At 33.2% G+C, this 21,450-nt stretch overlaps 1 protein-coding gene across 1 annotated transcript; it reads left to right on the forward strand.

The window, feature by feature from the left end:
- Positions 1-4,061: 4,061 nt before the first annotated feature.
- On the forward strand, positions 4,062-20,624 carry LOC132718021 (patatin-like phospholipase domain-containing protein 4). The gene is made up of 5 exons (XM_060701624.1): positions 4,062-4,171; positions 5,280-5,471; positions 6,010-6,246; positions 14,820-14,885; positions 19,865-20,624. Exons 2-5 carry the CDS (start codon positions 5,301-5,303, stop codon positions 20,147-20,149), a joined length of 759 nt encoding a protein of 252 aa, XP_060557607.1. The 5' UTR covers positions 4,062-4,171; positions 5,280-5,300; the 3' UTR covers positions 20,150-20,624.
- Positions 20,625-21,450: the final 826 nt, after the last annotated feature.

The raw sequence follows: 21,450 nt of genomic DNA on the forward strand, positions 1-21,450 counted from the left end.
ACTAAATTCTAATCAACAAAAAATTAATATTTTTTCTTACAATAATACATTTTTTGTCTATTAACTTTACTACCATATACTTATAAGAATGTTCTAAGGAGGATTTTAAGGTCCGTTTGTGCCTCCCTAAGCAGTTGTTAGTCGCACCTGAGCAGTCCTTAGCGGTCCGGCAACTCATCGAAAGCATCAAAATTCTATCACCAAAAATTATATTTTTTCTTAAAATTTATACCATTTTTTGTCACTAAAAGCATACTACCAATGTATTATAAGAATGCCCCTAACAGGTATTTTAAGGTCCTTTGTGCCCTCCCTAGCAGTCCTTTGCGCACCCTGAGCAGTCCTTAGCGGTCCGGCAACTCATCGAAAGCATAAATTCTATCACCAAAAAATTATATTTTTTTTTTAAAATTTTTACATTTTTTTCAAAAAACCCAACCCACCATTTATTAGAAAAAGCCTAAACAGGTAATTTTTTAAAAACCTTTTTGCCCCCCTTTGGGAAAAATTTTTAAAGGGCTTTTGTTTCCCCCTTTTTTTTGGGATGAAACAGGGCCTTTGCGGTCCCCGGCAATCCTTTAAAAACATAAAATTTTTAAAATAAAAAATATTTTTTTTAAAATAAAATTTTAAAAAAAATACATTTTTTTACTAAACATACTACCGTTTATAAAAATCCCCAAGGAAAGGATTTTTAAAGGGCCTTTGTGCCCCCCTAGGAAATATTTTTAAATCTTTTGGGGCCCCCCCTAAAGCCTTTTCGCACCTGAAACATCCTTAGCGGCCTGCCAAACCAAACGGGAAAACATAAATTTCCCTCAAAAAAAAATTATATTTTTTTTACAAAATAATTTTTGTCTATTAACTTACTAATAAAATTTTTTAAAGAATGTTCTAGGAGGGATTTTAAGGTCCCTTGTGCCTCCCTAGCAGTTGTTAGTGCACCTGAGCAGTCCTTAGCGCGTCCGGCAACTCATCGAAAGCATAAATTCTATCACCAAAATTATATTTTTCTTAAAATTAATACATTTTTTGTCACTAAACATACTACCATGTATTATAAGAATGTCCTAGGAGGTATTTTAAGGTCCTTTGTGCCTCCCTAGGAAATATTTTAAGGTCTTTTGTGCCTCCCTAGCAGTCCTTTGGCAGCCTGAGCAGTCCTTAGCGGTCCTGCAACTCATCAAAAGCATAAATTCTATCACAAAATTATATTTTTTCTTACAATAATACATTTTTGTCTATTAACTTACTACCATATATTATAACAATGTTCTAGGAGGAATTTTAAGGTCCTTTGTGCCTCCCTAGCAGTTGTGAGTGCACCTGAGCAGTCCTTAGCGGTCCGGCAACTCTTCAAAAACATAAATTTTACCCACTAAAATGATATTTTTTTCTTAAAATAATACATTTTTTGTCACTAAACATACTATCTTGTATTATAAGAATGCCCTAGGAGGTATTTTAAGGTCCTTTGTGCCACCCTAGCTGTCTTTTTGTGTATTTGAGCAGTCCTTAGCGGTCCGGCAAGTCATAAAATTTTCACCAAAATAATATTTTTTCTTAAAATTATAAAAAAAAATTCACTAAACATACTACCATGTATTATAAGAATGCCCAAGGAGGTATTTTAAGGTCCTTTGTGCCTCCCTAGTAGTCCTTTGTAGCTCCTTAGCAGTCCTTAGCGGTCCTTAGCAGTCCTTAGCAGTGTTTAGTAGGACCCCATATAACAGCCCTGGCCAAATAAAGTAAATTTTACTGAAATTACTAAATATTCACTCACATCATCACAAAATTCTGCCCAAACTGAGCCATCCTCTCCATATATTCCACCTGCAACAAATCCTGCTGCTTTAATATTCTTGCACCAATCATCCCAAGACATTTTCACAAATTATTTAAGATATCCTAAAAGTATATTCCTCAAAATTTCAAACACTTCCGCGATGTATGCAGCGTCTCACTGGTGCATGTAATGATAGAAGAAACGAAAGCGATGATATATGCAGAAAGGAAAATAAAGAGCAGGAAGAAATAAATATAGACGAAAGAAACCAAAAACATCAAAAAGGGCATGTAAGTATCGGAAAGTGGTATGATTCTCTTAGTTCACGTTACTTAAGTCTTAACGTTTTGAAACAAGAAAGAAAACAACAAATGAAACTTGTGGTACAAAAATTGTCATAAGCTGTAACATATAGGTATATTCTGCCGTATGACACAAGAAAACAACAATACATTCAATCAAAATCATTTTAATGGGCCAGACGTAGACCATGTCGGCCAATTTGAAAAAAGTGGGTCATCATTTAAATCGCGGTAAATGGTGTTAAACTTCAGTTTTTTCATGGTTTATCTAAAATTTCTACATGTTAATTTGCTTAATTTTAAATATTCAAAATATTTTTACTTTGTAACTCAATTTTTTTTTCAACAAATAAGAACATTTAGAAAATGATGATTGTTTCAGACGTATGCACATATTTTATGGACTATTGTTGCTTTTTGCAGAACTTTGTAAAATGTTTTTCTGTTTTCGTAAAATTCTAGATTTAAAATATTTTGCACAAAAACTTTATTGTTAAGATGTATGAATTAAATATGTCAATCTGACCAATTTTAACACTGGTCACATGAAAATATGTCATTACCGTGAGCGGAATTAGTGATGTTGAGAATATTACACACAACGGAGGGCAAAATATATTTGAAATGCGTGTCTCCGGTGGATTATGTCGATGTGTCCTGAGATTGAAAGAATGTTACCATTGAGAAAATACAGACATACATTACTGTGATGTATATTGAGCTCCGCTTAGGAGGTGATAAAAGACGCCAAATGACAACTTTAAAAGGCATCGATCATGCCTTCATGAAGATAGCATTATTATTCTCGTAAATGGCCCTACCATCAAATAAAAAAGAAAGAAGAAAAAAAGACCTACAGTCTATTCCCCACTAAGTAACACGTTAAAGAACTCTACTGACGTCCAAAAGGCTAGCTGAAAACATAAAGTTTGAATTTCTTAACTGGGACACTTGAAACAGAAAATATACAAAATATTATGAAGAAATATACTTTAAAAAGTTGTAAACCATATTTTGCGAATATTTTGGAAAATAAAACCAAACAAACAAACAACAAGACAAAAATCGAAATTGACATGAGTTTCCTACTTAAATGCCAACTATCAACATAAATAATAAAAAAATTGATTTCTGTTGCTTTTGTTTCACTTTTTTTTTATAAGGAGTACATGTGTAAAAAGAACAGCAGCATAATTAAATAAGTATATACAGTGAGTCATACATGTACGTCGGCGGTATTCATTGTTAGGTGAACGCTTTGTGATTTAATGGAATAAAAATATAGACACTTAAGCTAAGGTTGTTAAACACGACAACCCTGAAATAGTGTAGCCTAATTTGTGTTTTTTTATGGGTTTTGTTTTCTAGATTCTATTGAATAACCATGTCACAACACGGCTGTAATTAAAGCCTTGGCCAAATTAGGGTGTTTTAGATCTATCCTATTGGTTTACACATATCTATTTAAGCTCGATTGCGAAACAAGTTCTTGCAACTTATATGAATAACTTTTGAGTCCGCTTCCTGGAACAAGCCAGTACTGGTGTCATATTAAGAAACATGGTCGTGACCCGAGTAGGGCTCGAACCCATGATCTCTGGGTTGAGAGGCAGACACCTTAGCCACTAGGCCAACGCTCCCCTTATCTATCCTATTCAACGTACATGTAATTCATACATAAATTAAGCAGGCACGTCAGTTGTAAAGCAAAATTAAATAAAATAAATGAACTAAAAGTATTTAGAGGTTAAATGGATATCCTTTTCGTTAATTCTAGAGATAGGCTTTTTTGTGGTTAAATTCATTATAATAGACGTTTGCAGTTTTGAAAACTACATCGTCATATAATAGTTAATATGTTCTTATGAATTTCTTGAATATTTAGTTTACTAGATTCTTATAAACATTACTTTTCAAAATTATTGTTTCGATTAAACCACAAAAATAGAACTGTCCTTTTTATATTAGAGTTAATCTTATAAATGAGAGCAAAAAGATTATACAAATTGCTCGGTGTACCTACTTTGCATGCAATTTTTAATGTTCAGTCTAATATTTTTTTACGGAATATATATATCTGTTGGTAAGTTTCAATTTGGTGAATATATTCTAGTGATCATTTTCATTGCATTTTTTAAAGTATCGATAGATCTATGATCTATTCACCGATCTACATATGAAAGGATAGTTCCCAAAATAGTAAGTGTATATATAGCGGATTTCATTTACATTTGCGGTCTCTTTTTAATTGTACAAGTTGATGGGAATTTCAATATGGGTATTTATTGAAATACAAATGGAACGAAAATCATTTAACAGGAGTCATCTGATGTAACATATCGCTTATTAAAGATCCAGTCTGGTCTTCACAGATCAAATTAATTGATTAAAACAAAGAAAGTCTTATGGGTTATGATTAACGGATAAAAATATATTTGGTTTATTCCTTTAAGTTTTATTTTTATTAAGCCCGAAAAATAGTGTCAGACACTGTGTCAGTTTAAGCGTTGTATTTAATTCCCTTTCACAGTTTCAAAAAGAGTTCCCAATATTGCTGAGTCATCTTTTGCTTCTATATTACTTTGGCAATAAATAAAATGTAGTATAGTGAGAGCGATTTAGTATTGTGAATGCAAGCCAAAATACTACTTTTTATATTGTGCTTACAATTTTCTACCTTTATGATAAATTAAATATCACTTCTAGAGCCACTCTATCTATCTGATAAGCATCTTTCATACTCTTAATCAATTTTTACATTTTAAAAACACATGTCAAAATATGCAAAACAACAACAACAACAACAAAATCATCCTTTCTACGTTAGTCACGTAGTAAAAATATGATAATAAAAATAGAAAAATCAGCCATTTATTGCATGTGCATTGTCTGTTCAATGAAAACTAATAACAATAGAACATTGAAGATATTTTTTTTTTTCAATTATGACGCAAATTTGATTTCGCCCTGTATCCATAAATAAAATGTCCAAAAATAAACTGTTAAGTAGTTTCAAATCAATTTTACCATAATGCCAAAGTGATTTGTGCTGACATTATTTTCTGAATATTGTGGTTAATTATATAACTGTACGGATTCGTCAAGAAGATAAGCATATATAAGAACTTAGTATGCTCGTAAAACATAAAGAACATATTTAATAAAGATTCATTTGAAATGGCACATTGCAGTAATTCTGTAACTGGAGAGGAATGAACCTGTCGTTATGTGGAAGCGGATTTCTTGGCATTTATCACATTGGAGTTGCTAAGGCGTTGATAAATCACGCACCTGTATTCTTATCAAAGATAGACAGGGTAGGCGGGGCTTCTGCGGGTGCATTAGTTGGAGCCATTTTGGTGTGTGACCCCAATAAGCTTGATGTAAGTAAACAATACTAAAATTTTCACTTTGTGATATCAAAATGAATGCATTTGTAACTTAAAATTACACATTGAAAACGAAAAATATGGTTGTAATTTCTTTGAAGTATATGTATACATGCGTCTTTTATATATTGATAAAACTTTCTGATTGCATGTTACAACATCTAACCATCCATTTAACATTTGGTACGTAACATTTTCTTTTTGTCCTGTATAAGATATGTAAATAATGGGTCATTATTCTATTTTAAAAATTCAAACACATAATAATAATAATAATAATAATAATAATAATAATAATGATGATGATGATGATGATGATGATGATGCTGATGATGATAACGGCTTTATTTAAAGAGGCAACACAGTTAGGCAAACCCAGTCTTCCATATGAACCTCTTAACACTTAATTCTTGCTATTCGTCGCATTTTTATTATCGCTGTTATAACTTAGTTTGACAAAACAGTTCATGACTCCGAATCCTGTTGTACTCGTGAAATCTTGGTTATTTGTAGTTATCAATCAATATTGCAGTTGTGTAGAAAATTTAATCTTGATCAAGCCGATGCATTGCACAAGAAACTACTCGGAGGATGGACACCTAGGTACAACGTATTAAAACCGGTAAAAGAGTTTATGATAACTCATATGCCAGAAGATAGTTACAAAAAAGCAAACAATACTTTGTATATATCATTGACAAAGCTTGTGAAAGGGTCTTATTCAAATGAAGTGATGTCCACTTACAGCTCTAATAGGCAATTATTTGAGGTATGTATGTTTTAAGCTCCACCTTTCAGCATTTTCAAGTTCAATAATTTTGAGTTATGTCCCTTTAATGATTTTCTCTTTTACTAATAATGTAATTTGATCGAAATGTTACAGGATTGATTGGTATCTCAATTTCTTGTGCATATTTAAACAGTTTACCGGTGGAATGGGTTTGACTGAGTTATGGCCCTTGAATAGAAAGAAGTTTCGGCCTGTTAAATATTTTGTGTCGCCTGCTACACAGTAGCTGCAAAATGCTACAATGTAGCTGAGACATATAGGGAACACATTGTCTAATCACCCCTTAATACAACAGCTTAATTGGCTATCATTAGGCGCTGCTTGTGATCACTGATCTTTCTTGTTTGTTTAACTACGCACATTTCTCAAAAACTATGGAGAACTTGTTCACTGCCAAATTTGAAATGCATTTCTAAGAGGCAGATAATCTTAAAAGCCATTTTTTGTTAAACTATATTTCCCTCTTTTGACTTGGAATAGTTGTCGTAAAAACAGTTAAGAGTAGGTATGTCTGCTAAGCATGATTACAGATTTATGCCCACTTTTCTATGTTGTCTTTTTTCAGCTAACTAGTATTATAAAGAAAATGTTAGTTAATGGAAATAATTGTCTGCTGCCAATAACTAAATTGAGACTGTATGCATGATCCAGTTAGCTTTTATCAGCAATCGCAACTTTTCGGTCCTTTCCGCCAGTCTTCGGAGTTATTTCAGATAATAGCCGACGACGTTCCGATTTGTCTTTTGGTTTATACAGAATTTATTTTAGTTTGATTGTGTAGGAAGCGATACGCTTATAGACACACTTTCGAATCCGTTCCTGGAACCAACCAGTACTGAGCAACGAGTGCAAAGTTTCTTGCTCAAGGAAACAACGACTTGCCACTGACGGGGTTTTGAACCCATGCGGCTAGCGATCATTAGATTACTAGCCCGACGCGTTAACCACTTGGCCATTGGTCTTTTAGTTGGGAGACTCGGATATGTTCCTTTAAAACTGGAAGAAAAAAATCATCACAGATTCTTTGCACTGGTTTGAAAAGAAAAATATTTTATAAAAACAGTATGATATTCTCTGTCTTTTTACTAGTTTCTTACATTAGAGACACAACATTCTGTGTACGTTAAGGGGCACAACTCTTTTTAAATATCGTCACCTAAGAAGTAAAAGGTCGTAAGTGCATTTTTCATAATTTTCAGGAACAGAGTTTAAAGGTTTATACCAGTCTAAAAAGAATCAAAACTTGAATTCAGAGAAAACCAAATATTCTTATATTAGATGTTATTATATCATCTTTATTTTCTTATATACAAACATACAAAATATCTAATCAATCAATCAATATCATCAATACTGTACATGCGCCCTTTTTCACCTACTACTTTTTGCTAAAGACATTAGAATGAAAAGGTCGCATATGGCAAATATGACCTTATGCCGCCGAGGGATTTTAAGTTAATAGAATAACTGTTCATTCATATAAGGTAGTATTTGACAAATACTACCCTTTCATTTTTAACAAATACACAAAACTCACACATACTAAGGGTGACATATGACACATCTGACCTTTTACCACTTACTTTTTTTTTGAAATCGTGCACATTCACAATAAAATTGAAAACAATTATTCCTTTTGAAAATACAATGAACATTGAATATATTTGTTCTTCATATATGTATTTAGAATAATGGGTCACAATCACTAAAATGGCATAAACAGTACTATAAGCAATGGAATGATGAAATTATATAACCGTTTGAAAGTGTTCAAGTATTAAATGATAAAGGCGTAAAATCCATACAAGTTTTCAAGGGTAAAAAAATTAAACTTTTACAGTTCCGCCATCATATCGTCACATAATCACGATTGTCTGTTTTTAAGATGCCATCCTTATACATCCCAACTTTTAAACATAAAATCAATCAGAGATTTTCTCACTTAAATTTCTATACATGTATAAAACACATACTTTTTAATTCGTCTGTTACAATGTTAGCAGTTATTGTAAATTGTTCACCAATTAACATTCTTCATCTTCATAATCTGAATTTTCAGGAAGGAAGTCTTTGTTGCTTTTGTTTGTTGATAAGCTAGCAATATATGAGTGGAACTCTTCGGGAATAATGTCTTTCGTGCAAAGAAATTCTCACATTATATCTGTTTATATTTCGATTCTTTTACCGGGACATATCCTTTAGAACTACACCAATCCTTGTAGAGTTGCCACTTACGCGTTATCATGGACAACATATTGTTCCTTAGAACTTTTTCTAGCGTAGTAAAATTTTTTTATGTGTTCGTACACGAATTTCACTCTTGCATCATTGATTTTTGTACTGGGTGTGTGCCTACCCCTCAAATCTGTTCCTTGAAATGTACCATTTGTTTTTCTTTTAAGAGTGTACCGTATCAGCTTCTCACCAATACCGAGAGATTAAGACAGAACTTCTGGCAAACATGGATGCTCTTTTCTCTTTTGAAAAAACTGTATTTCAACGATATTTTTCTTTTACTTTTAGTGCTTCTAACCGGGTCGCTTTTCGATAAAACAACGCAAATAAAACAACGTAGCCTCTCATAAGTTGGAAGTGCATAATACATTTCAAATATATTTTTCTCTCTGTTTCTGTGAAGTTACTGTTCCATTTGAATCTTCATTTAGAGCAGTCCTTTTCCTTTCACTGTTTTACCCGATTTTGATTTGCAAGATTTTAATTGCAGTTTGTTTCTTTTACGTACAGGTGACTGCCACTCTTTTTCATTTCATTTTCTTTTCCGGATTGATAGCGTCTGTTAAGGGCTGTTATAGTCTGCACGTTTGTGTGCTGTAACAGGAATATGGTTTTCATTCCCACAATGTTCCATTGAATTAACTCTTGTTGTATTATCAAGGGGAAGTTCGGTATTGTCTGATTGACTGGTTTGGTTGCATCATAATGCTCATTATTCCAGAATGCAATATACGCTATTTCAATTTGCTGGTTATGTCCATCTTGTTTCCAGTTTGATGGCTTAACATTTATAAATAGAGTCGAAGTCGAGCTTGAATATATCCACACTTCACAATTTAAGTAGTAAACAACAGCTATAGACATGCAATCGGCTAGAGTTGCATCCCAGTGACCATTGCGTCTCATAATGCTTATATCTCTTTCAAAAACATCATTTTGATTCTCGCTTTATGATATACTTGTCAAGAAAGATAAGTATATGTCCTTATTTTGTTGAATGTGATCACATAGCGAATTTTGAAAAGTATCTACGTCCTTACATAAATTGTTGTTAACACTCTCAGCAATAGCTGCAAAGAAACAGTTTCATTCTGCGGGAATTTAAACTCGTTTTCTTATATTTACTGTTAACAGATGGTCTAATATAGCCTCATGCAGTCGATTTAACCGTGCCTTAAGTGTTGCAATAATCTTGCTACACTTCACTGCTTTTTTTAAATTCATCATGTGTTTGTAAGTTTCTTGATTTTTCCTCGTTCTTTTAAAAATTTTATTGATCTTGTAGGGGACTTTCCTTCTTTCGTTTGTTCAATAATTTCTTGGACTTAGATTTAAATGTAGATGCTTTTTTTCTTCCACGATCTGTTTCTGCAACAAGTAATTTGTTTCCTTTTCTTCTGTCTCCTTTTTCTCCGTTTTATTTTTTGGAACTCTTCTGTCTCTGAATCTGTAGAATTTAATATGTTCTTTTGTAGATCATATGATATGTCCTGATTACAATCATTAGAATACTCAGTATCTGTAACGATTAACATTCGCCGAACAGACTTCTTTTCTTTTCCTTTAAAATTATATTCCAGTAACTTTGAAAGTGGTATATCGTCATCAGAAGAACTTGTATGATGTTGGGCGTCTCTGTGAAGCTTTCCATTGATTTCATTTACGTTTTGTCCGCTGCTGCTATCCTGTATTTCATGTTAATTCAAATGTTGTCCCTTGTTTTTGGTCTGCTTTTCATGTTTGTTCCTGTGTTACTAGTACGTATCTCATTGACATTCACGTTTGATCCTGTATTTCATTTCCATGTTCTTTTACATATTCTCCCTTGCTACTAGTCTTTTTTTTCATTTGCATCCACAAGTTGTACTTCGTTACCAGACTTTATTTCATGTTCATTTATGTGTTGTTCCATATTAATAGCGTATCTCATTTTCTTCCATGCATAATACCTCATTATTAGCCTGTTTTAAATATTCATTAATGTGCTGCTCCACGTTACTTGTACGTGTTTCATTTTCATTTTACACGTTCGTCATTAGCCTGGTTTACTTGATCATTCACATGTTGATCCTGGTTACTAGGCTGTATTTCAGATGGATTCACCTGCTGCTCCTTGCTACTACCATGTATTTCATGTTCATGTACATGTTTCTCGTCTTTACTTTCTTTGTCTGAAATGAAGAATATAGAATAAAACATGTGTTAAATTCAATTAAATGCATTTACTGAATAATAATCACATAAGTTAATATGCAGTGGTAAGGTTTCATATAGTATACATGACTTTCTTGGTCTTTTTATAGTATGCTTGTTACTTATGATGATGACTTTTAAATCAGTTTAATCAGCAACTCGCATAAACTCACACATTCCATAGACAATAACAGTAATATTGTATCAGCATTTCCAGTCACAAAGTTTATTTTCTTCCACATTGTTTAAGACAATTACCTTTATTGACAGCCACATTAATATCAAAGTACATCTCATCATCTGACAATTCGAAATACATCTATAGGTCTTCCTACAAAGAAAGAGTATACTTATTACTTAACAAATTTTATAATTTGGCAGTTAAATGCAATCAAAGAAATATGTACCTGGACACAATTGATTAAGTTACATGTACATAAACATACGAGACACACTACTGAACAACTTATTTTGCAGAATTAGAATACTGGTTATTTACTAGTATTAGAATATTGTCTCTAAAATATGATATAAACTGTTTTACAAATTAATTATTTTGCAAAGAATTTAATGAAATTGTACAAACCTGATTTTCTTTCATCCATGATTCCTTCTTGTAAACATAAACAAATGAACGTGGAAAGTTTATGATATTAGTGAAATTCTTATGTTATCATGTACTGAAATGATATTCTCTATAATCTATAACACTGCTAATTTGTTCAGATAAAGGGGGCATATGTTTCACATTGAATGTTTTGCTTAGAAGGAAAAGGGCGTAATTGGCAATTACTACCTTATACGTCAGTTTTGACATACGTTTTGCAAAAAAAGTTGAGAATGAAATGGGCATATTTGTCAAATCTGCCCTTTTACCGTTAATTTAGTTTCACTTAAGACCTTTTACCGCTCATTGAAAATTAAAAATAGTTGTTATGGCCTTTGATTTCTAATCAATAACAAAGTCAATAAATGGAATATAGCCAAGATATTTTTACAGAATATGCACATTGCTATGTGTATCACAGAAATGTTAAAATCTGATTTTCGGCAAAATGTTAGTTACGACCTTTTACCACTCAGGTGACGATATCATGATTTTGTTGCACAGTTATTTATTATTTTATTATTACAACTTTTTATTCTTGAATATATAACTTGCAGCAACAATAATTAACTCAGACATATCGTCAACCTTATTGCCAGGGCTAATTCGAACATAAACACAAATTTCATTTATGTTTTTTTATTGTTTTTTTTTTATCCGACGCATAAAAGTGCAGGCTGTTCTCCGGCTTGCAGTCTAGTTTACGTATAAATTTGCTTTGTTGACCGCTACAATCACCGTAGGGAACCTGTTACAGTATCGCGTTTTCCGGTTACAGTATAGAATTTTAAAGATGGAGGATTATTTGTTGGGAGGACAGGTAGGTGATTTTTATTCCGGTCCATACTACAAGTAGTTTAATTTCTAAAAGACGTTTTTGTGCTTTGCTTGTAAGGAACAGAATCCGGTATCTAGTCATATATTTCTTCAGACCCTGCACCGCAGATTTATCGCTATATTGTCTCATAAATATGCAGATTTGACAGTTTGAAAATTTGAATCGAGAGACCAACGGATTTTTCCCCAATTTAGACATTATTTATGCATGCCTATAAAAAGTAAACCTACAAAACGTTAGTTCTTTATGTTAGGAAACGTTTATAAAAGTAAATGTCCAGTTGAACCTATTTTCCTGTTCGTTAAATGCGTTTGAAAAATAAACAATGTTACAGTATAGAGCGAGGTGATTTGTGCAGGGTTACAGCATAGACCTAGCGACTTTAATCCGATTTTGTTACAGTTTATACCCAGATTTCGGTTACAGTTTAGACTTCGATATTTTCTATATATACTAGGTAAAATGTATGAATGTTACATAGACTTTTAAATCTCTGTGAGCTTATTGGCCCGATGGCTATTCGTCCGTCTGTCCTACACATGTGTGTGCAATCTCATCCGCTCAGTAACTACTTGACTAAAATTAATGTGACTTTCTACCAATTAAGTTGTTCAAATGGTTTCGGTTGCAATCGGGGATACGAAAATCCAAAACATAGATTTTGAAAAAAAAGGCAATGTTTAAAGACCCTTCTCATCTCGAACCAAAAGCATTCAAATCAAATCATGATTATGGCGTCATTTCGAATGCTTCTTTGTTGAAGTTACCATTATTTTGTCATTATTAAATTAAACGTCGTTTTTTTTCCAGACATCCTGTATAGCAGTTTTCATGTTTCTGAAAAAGAAAATATTATTGAAAGATATAGAGTATAAATTAAGGTCAGATAATTACAATATCTTCTCTAGTGAGCCTGATGGAGGTACATAATAGTATATAGTGGCAGAGTCGGGATAAGGCCGTCGACTTCAAATCATCTTTTATTTACTGCTGTAGTTGAAATCCAATCATGACTTTGGATTCTTTGTATGTGAGGAATCTATCAAGCTAATCTACGGAAGGTCAGTGGTTCTAGTCAGGTGCCCGCTCGTGTCTGAAATGTTTCACAAAGGGTATCTGGGGTCTTTCTTTACACTAAAGCAGGAATGTTTTCACATGACCTCAGTGTCGTTGAAACTTAAAATCCAAGAAAGCCAAACGTAACAAACCCTTTTAAATACTTACAAAATACATTATGGTAGATGGAAATTCCAACTTAAAATAAAATTTAAGATTGCAGTATTGCTCACTTAAATACTGTTTAATCATTCTTAGGGTATTGCCTGCTTGTTAATTGTGTCTTTTGACAGCTTATCTATGGTATGCAGGCTTCATAACCTCCGATCCCCTCTCAAAATTTCCATTTAGTTTCACTCATTGTATTCTCGTTTAGGGCACACGCACATTTTAACCGGGGGTAATATGCCGCTTTTCATAGAATGGCAATAACGTGTCACATTGAAGGTTCCATGATAACCGCCATATGAACACATCCACAGATTTTAAAAAATCTTAAGTGTACCAGTTACCATGTTTAATGTGAATTCTGCTGAAGACGGTGCTAGGAGGCGTGGACGGTATCTTGCAGTTACCACTATCGTCCATGAACAGGTTTAATCAAACTGAGCCTGCAACATTTTCATGTTTTCCGTGTTGGACTTCTGTTAATGATTCTTTTTTCTCTATTTTATTACTAATAGGCATTATCATAATGTGTAATGGAATCAAGCAATAATCTTTCTTCTCTCAATACAATTCTATAAAAGTTACTGTTGTTGTCGTGAAAACAGTCCTTACTTAGGACATTACTTATTCTGCAAAAAGTCTCAATCTGAAACTAAAAGTATGAAAAATAGCAAACTATAACTTTTCTGCTGAAGAAAAAAAAAGTAATACAACCTTTCAAGAATGTATTAAATAGAAAGGTATGGGTTATTTCATAAAAATAATGGATACACGAACTTTGTTTGAAATTTGGCAAGTATCTAAACTGTAACCGAAATCTGGGTATAAACTGTAACAAAATTGGATCAAAGTCGCTAGGTCTATGCTGTAACCCTTCAAAATTAACCTCGCTCTATACTGTAACATTGTTTATTTTTTCAAACGCATTTTACCAACAGGAAAATAGGTGCAACAGGTCATTTACTTTTATAAACGTTTCTAAACACAAAGGACTAACTTTTGTAGATTTACTTTATCTAGGCATGCTTAAATAATGTCAAAATGGGAGAAAAATGCGTTGGTCTCTCGATTCAAATTTTTAAACCGTCAAATCTGCACATTTATGAGACAATATAGATATAAATCTGCGGTGCAGGGTCTGAAGAAATATATGACTAGATACCGGATTCTGTTCCTTACAAGCAAAGCACAAAAACGTCTTTTAGAAACTAAACTACTAGTAGTATGGACCTGAATAAAAATCGCCTACCATCTTGAAAGTTCTATACTGTAACCGAAAAACGCGATACTGTAACACATTCCCCCTACGGTGACAATTATCATTTACTTCTTAAAATAGAAATTGCCAGGTACAATGTTCTTTTTTTTTCAATTTTGCTACGAACATATATATATGGTTTGTATATTTTGTGTAACTTTATATCAAATGTAAATTTTTCTTTTATTTGAATACAGTGTCTTTATGCTACATGTTACGTCCCGCTGTATGTTGGCGGGACATTTCCGGTCATTGATGGTCACGTAAGTTAGAGCTCAATTACTTCATTTTGGTTTACTTTATTACTTATACAGTTAAAACTTCAATAGGTCTGAATTATTTGAAAGAAAACAATGTTACACAATCACAAATTTTTTACGTATAATTTTAGAACAACTTAAGACAATCGATTTCATAATTTAGTATTTTTTCGTCTTCTGTTATTAGAAATTTCCCGGATATAGAGAATAATAGGTTGGTGCCGTGGATGGAGAAAGTTTATCTGGCGAGGCGGAGGAATTTATTGGGTGAGCAATTCCTCCGCCTCGCCAGATAAACTTCGGCTCACCCAATAAATTCCTCCGCCTCGCCAGATAAACTTTCTCCATCCACGGCACCAACCTATTATTCTCTATATCCTGTCAACGTTATTTTTAAAGAATTTTATTAGGCAAACTACCTTTAATCACACTATCGGAAATGTTTCTATACAAACATTTTAAGAAGGCCCGGAAGCGTTCATTATTCTACAACAATGCACTCGTCGTTCTTATTAATTTCCCTGTGTATTTTCACATTGAGGGCGCCATTTTTTGTTTGAAAATTTGATAAATAAAAAACAATTTTTTTGTCGAATTTTGTTGTGAAAACTATCTAGAATGAAAGAAAATGGTCTAACTAAGAAAAAGAATTCGAACACCAATATCTTTTATTCAGTCGTTAACGTTGCACAGACGTTTAAAGTATTGTTTACGTGACGTCACAATGTAGCGCCAAACAGCACGTGCAAAACAATCAAATCAAGTACGCTATTTTAATGTCGGAAACGAGTTAAGTTTTACATTTATTTCACTTTTAATAATTTTTATTTCGCTTGAAAAATTATAGAGGGAAATAAAATAAACAAACAAAGTTTTTATCAACGTTTCCAAAAATTCGAGATTCTACACACAGAAGATTTAACGACAGTTTTTATATTTTTTTCTTGAAAAGTAGTCCGGCAAACATGCATACCACGTGATCAAGTGCCGTAGATCAGGGGTAAAAAATATACGGCACTTGTTTATCGGGGCGAAATTGATACAAGTGACAGGATAAGTAGAGAATAATAGGTTGGTGCCGTGGATGGAGAAAGTTTATCTGGCGTTGGCGGAGGAATTTATTGGGTAAGCCGAAGGCGAATCCAATAAATTTCCGGAGGCAGAGCCAGATAAACTTTCTCCATCCAAGGCACCAATCTATTATTCTATTTATCCTGTACTGTTTTTTTTTTAAAGAATTTTATTAGGCAAACTAGCCTTTAATCCAACCCCTATCGAAAATGTTTCTATACAAAACAAAGAAGGGCCCGAAGCGTTCATTTATTCTACAACAATAAGCACTCGCCGTTCTTATTATCTCCCTGTGTATTTTCACATTGAGGGCGCCATTTGTTTGGGAAAATGTGATAATTATAAAACAATTTTTTGTCGAATTTTGTTGTGAAAAACTATCTAGAATGGGAAGAAAATGGTCTAAGAAAATGAATTCAACACCAATATCTTTATTTCAGTCGTTAACGCTGTACAGACGTTTAAAATATTGTTTAAAACGTGACGTCACAATGTAGCGCCAAATAGCATGCAAAACAATCAATCAAAAGTACCTAAATTTTAAGCAGCAGCCTTCAGATTTATGCTTTATTTTCATGAAAATTTTTGAAATTAAACCACCAAACAATAAAGCTTATTTTCATGAAAATTTTGAAATTTAACCCACCAAACATAAAGTCCACAAATTATAACAATAATTATATTTTTTTTCTTGAAAAGTAGTTCGACAAAGAGTGCCCAATTCATGCATACCAACGTGATCAAGTGCCGTAGATCAGTAAAAATATACGGCACCTTGTTATCGCGCCGAAATTGATACAAGTGACAGGATAAATAAATTTATTTATCCTGTCACTTGTATCAATTTCGGCCCGATAACAAGGTGCCGTATATTTTTATTGATCTACGGCACTTGATCACGTGGTTTGCCGGACTTCTTTACAGGCCGGTTCCAGTGGTAAAAAAAAACTGTCGTTAAATCTTCTGTGTGTAGAAATAACGAATTTTGGAAACGTTGATTAAACTTTGTTTGTTTATTTTATTTCAATATATAATTTTTTCAAGCGAAATAAAAATTATAAAAAAGTGAAATAAATGTATAACTTAACTCGTTTGCGACATAAAATAGCGTACTTGATTTGATTGTTTGCTCGTGCTGTTTTTGGCGCTACATTGTGACGTCACCGTAAACAATACTTTAAACGTCTGTACAGCGTTAACGACTGAAATAAAAGATATTGGGTGTTCGAATTCATTTTCTTAGTTAGACTATTTTCTTTCATTCTAGATAGTTTTTACAACAAAATTCGACAAAAAAATGGTTTTATTTATCACATTTTTCAAACAAAAATGGCGCCTTCAAATGTGAAAATACACAGGGAGATAATAAGAACGGCGAGTGCATTGTTGTAGAATAATGCACGCTTTGGGCCTTCTTTGTTTATATAAAAACATTTTCGATAGTGTGATTTAAAAGGTAGTTTGCCTAATAAAATTCTTTAAAAAAAACGGTGACAGGATAAATAGAATAATAGGTTTTGGTGCCGTGGATGGAGAAAGTTTAAATCTGGCTCTGCTCCGGAATTTATTGGGTTCGCCTTCGGGCTCACCCAATAAATTCCTCCGCCTCGCCAGATAAACTTTCTCCATCCACGGCACCAACCTATTATTCTCTATTTATCCTGTCACTTGTATCAATTTCGGCCCGATAACAAAGGTGCCGTATATTTTTACTGATCTACGGCACTTGACCACGTGGTTTGCCGGACTACTTTTCAAGAAAAAATATAATTATTATTATAATGTTGGACGTTATGTTTGGTGGTTAAATTTGTTTTCGCCTCAGAGTTTCCAATAGAAACGTTCTTTACAGGCCGTTTCAGTGGTATGAAAAAAATTGTCGTTAAATCTTCTGTGTGTAGAATAACGAATTTTGGAAACGTTGATAAAACTTTGTTTGTTTATTTTATTTCACTCTATAATTTTTCAAGCGAAATAAAAATTATAAAAAGTGAAATAAATGTAAAACTTAACTCGTTTGCGACATTAAAATAGCTTACTTGATTTGATTGTTTTGCACGTGCTGTTTAGCGCTACATTGTGACGTCACGTAAACAATACTTTAAACGTCTGTACAGCGTTAACGACTGAATAAAAGATATTGGTGTTCGAATTCATTTTCTTAGTTAGACCATTTTCTTTCATTCTAGATAGTTTTCACAAAAAATGATTGTTTTGCACGTGCTGTTTAGCGCTACATTGTGACGTCACGTAAACAATACTGTAAACGTCTGTACAGCGTTAACGACTGAATAAAAGATATTGGTGTTCGAATTCATTTTCTTAGTTAGACCATTTTCTTTCATTCTAGATAGTTTTTATAACAAAATTCGACAAAAAATTGTTTTTATTTTTCACATTTTTCAAACAAAATGGCGCCTTCAATTTGAAAATACACAGGGAGATAATAAGAACGGCGAGTGCATTGTTGTAGGCTTCGGGCTAGTCTGGATTACCTGCCCTGTTACTACGTCTTCGTAATAATCGTAGAATAGTAGGCAGGGAACCAGACTAACTTCGGGCCTTCTTTGTTTTCCGATAGTGTGATTCAAGGTAGTTTGCATAATAAAATTCTTAAAAAAAAACCGGTGACAAGATAAATAGAATAATAGATTGGTGCCGTGGATGAACGGCTCACCCAATAAATTCCTCCGCCTCGCCAGATAAACTTTCTCCATCCACGGCACCAACCTAAATTCTCTATGTAATGTCTATCCGTGTTTTGTTTCCAACATTCTTGCATTTTTATTGTTGTTCGTCTGCCTGTATGTTCCCGAAAATTATAGCTGTTTACGTAATATTATGCTATTTGCAATTTTCATAGGTATTTCGATTACTTATATATTTGAAATTTGTGCCCGTTTTAAAACGATCAAATGTTAAGGTCTTCTTAGACCGTTTACATGAAATTTTAATATACGTGGAGTAACTTACATTAATATATTCCCACTATTACATTTATAGTAAGGAACTTATAACACACCCACTAAACGCTGGCTTGCTCTTTCACATTTTGGTGATTTGTTTAAATGAGAGCCATCGACACTTCCGTTGTTGAGCCCTCGACCAAAACATGGTAAACATGGTTTCTAAAAGAAAATATCCGATTTAAAAGAAACTGCTTGTTTTTTTAGAAATCGATGAATGCTATATGCCATGTAAATATTTTCTCATCATTTTGGATGTGATTTCGATACGAATTTAAATACCTCAAAATGACGTTGCTAGAACGTTTACCAAATTTAAACGTGTGTGTTTTCTTTCACGATTAGACAAGGTTGAGTGATTTTTCTACCATAAAATTAATGGTAACCCACCTAATTGTGCATGTAACTTTGTTTTAACCTCACCTCTGGCTCAACATACTAGTTGAAAGAGCTTTAGTTAAAAACAAAATACTTCCATTCATTCAATTGAGATCGAGCCATCGGCAAGGTACTGGCGCCATCAGCAATAAAAAGGAGCTCTCTGTGATGCAGTAAACACTACCATTAAATAAGTGCATTTCTCTTTTTTTTTAAACAGACATACTTTTTAAAAAAAAAAAACGGATTTTTGTAGAAACTGTGTTTCCCTTCTTTTGTGAAAGAGACACCGTTAGTAGATGTGCATATCAACATAATTTACTTCTATCAAGCACGGTATTTGTTTTTGATCAAAGTTAGATAAAAAAGCTTTATCATATTTAAAATAAATTGAAATACTTATTTGTTTTGTTAATTCCCGTAAAACCCTAGCTTAAGTATTTATTTGATTCAGGATTATTTCCATGCCTTTATTATAAGTATATAATAAATAAAAAACAAACCTGTAGGAAATATCAATGGCAACTGTCTTTTAATTACTAATAACTGTTTTCGTTTCATTCATAGAAATTTATAGATGGCGGCTTGACTAACAATTTGGTAACGTTTAACGAAGGCAGAACTGTGACAGTTTCACCGTTCTCTGGAGATCAAGACATCTGTCCAGCAGATGACAAACGCCGGAAATTCATCCGTATCGGACGACAGAACTTTGGGATAAGCAACGCTAATAGAATCAGATTCCAGCACGCGCTTTCACCACCACACAAAGACAAGCTTCTGGAGTACTATGATGACGGGTATTTTGACGCTGTATCTTTTTTGAAAAAGGAAGGATTCTATGAAAAATAACAGAAGAATTTAATGGTTTTATATGGTGTCTTAAATTTATGAAAATCGAATTTATGTTATTGAAGGCGTGTACCCGGTTTGGATTGGGGTCGCACAATTAATCCACACAACAGTGTTGCATTAACGTAGGTGTGGTTGTACTTCAGATAGACATGCGATTATGGAAACAAGGAAACTATTATTATACTCTATTTGACCATAATTGGAACAATATAATTAAGAGATGTTCTCAGGGACATTTTGCAATTTACTATACATTGGCATTTACTCCATAGGCATGCTAGCATACTGAGGTGTGTTAATATGTTATTTTTATAAATAAAGTGATAGAACATTGTATGTTATTTTTTATCATGAATGTATCTCAAGCTATGGATACACGTTTTAAAAACTCTTACGCTTTCATTAAAAGAGTTATTTCAATAGAAATCGCATTCACCATTAACAAATATTCCGGCCTGATTTGTAAGTGTAAATGTATATATTAAAGTGACGTTTAAAATATACATTGTTTTCTATCTTTTCTCTGCGAAACACCAATTTGGGAAAATCACCACTTTCCGAGAAATGACTTGTTGTTTGTTCAGTTTCAAATTGATATTGCGTTGTCATAAGTATACGAGGGGTGTTCAAATATGAATGCAACTGGGTTAATTTTCAGAAGTGCTTAACAAACAGTGCCAACATAATTATCTCAATCCTTCAAAATATTCACCATCATGTGATATACAAAGTTTTACTCTCTAATCAAAATTTTAAATGTGTTGTCATAATCTTTATGAGGAATGGAAACAAGCCGAACCGAGCTTTTTTCGCGTTTGATATTTTCTTCCAGCAAGGTGGTTTTTGAGCCCCGAGAATAGGAAATAGTCGCAAGGAGCAAGATTTGGCGAATAAGGAAGATGAGGAAGCTCGACAACCTGTTCCTGGTTCAGAAATTCTCGTACAATGGTCGCTTTGTGTGACGAGGCATTGTCATGCAACAACATGCCACCAAGGACGACGGTTTTTGAAATATTTCTTTAATTTATGAAGGACCTTGCCTTTGACGACAATTTGAATAGCAGGACCTTGATTGGTAAAGAAAATTACATACATGACCTTTTTGACGCTCATGGTGTGTTTTGCTTTGCAAAGTCTTTGACTTCCTTTGGTTGCCCATATTTTGTTATGTATCTTTCGCTTGGGCTCATAAAAGTGAACCCACGTCTCATCGCCAGTGATGATATTTGCGAAAGATCGATTGTTGTATTTAGGGAACTGTTTCAACAATTGTTTGGAGATTCTTACCCGAGCAAGTT

The sequence above is a fragment of the Ruditapes philippinarum genome, unplaced genomic scaffold (genome assembly GCF_026571515.1).
Source record: "Ruditapes philippinarum isolate M1 unplaced genomic scaffold, ASM2657151v2 ctg2348_1_1_1_1, whole genome shotgun sequence".
Taxonomy (NCBI): Eukaryota; Metazoa; Mollusca; class Bivalvia; order Venerida; family Veneridae; genus Ruditapes; species Ruditapes philippinarum.

Bases quoted from the DNA above. Each gene is read 5' to 3' on its own strand.
- LOC132718021 (XM_060701624.1), top strand. From the start codon at position 5,301: ATGAACCTGTCGTTATGTGGAAGCGGATTTCTTGGCATTTATCACATT. The intron at 5,472-6,009 runs GTAAGTAAACAA...TCAATATTGCAG, and splicing joins GTGACCCCAATAAGCTTGAT to TTGTGTAGAAAATTTAATCT. The intron at 6,247-14,819 runs GTATGTATGTTT...ATTTGAATACAG, and splicing joins CTAATAGGCAATTATTTGAG to TGTCTTTATGCTACATGTTA.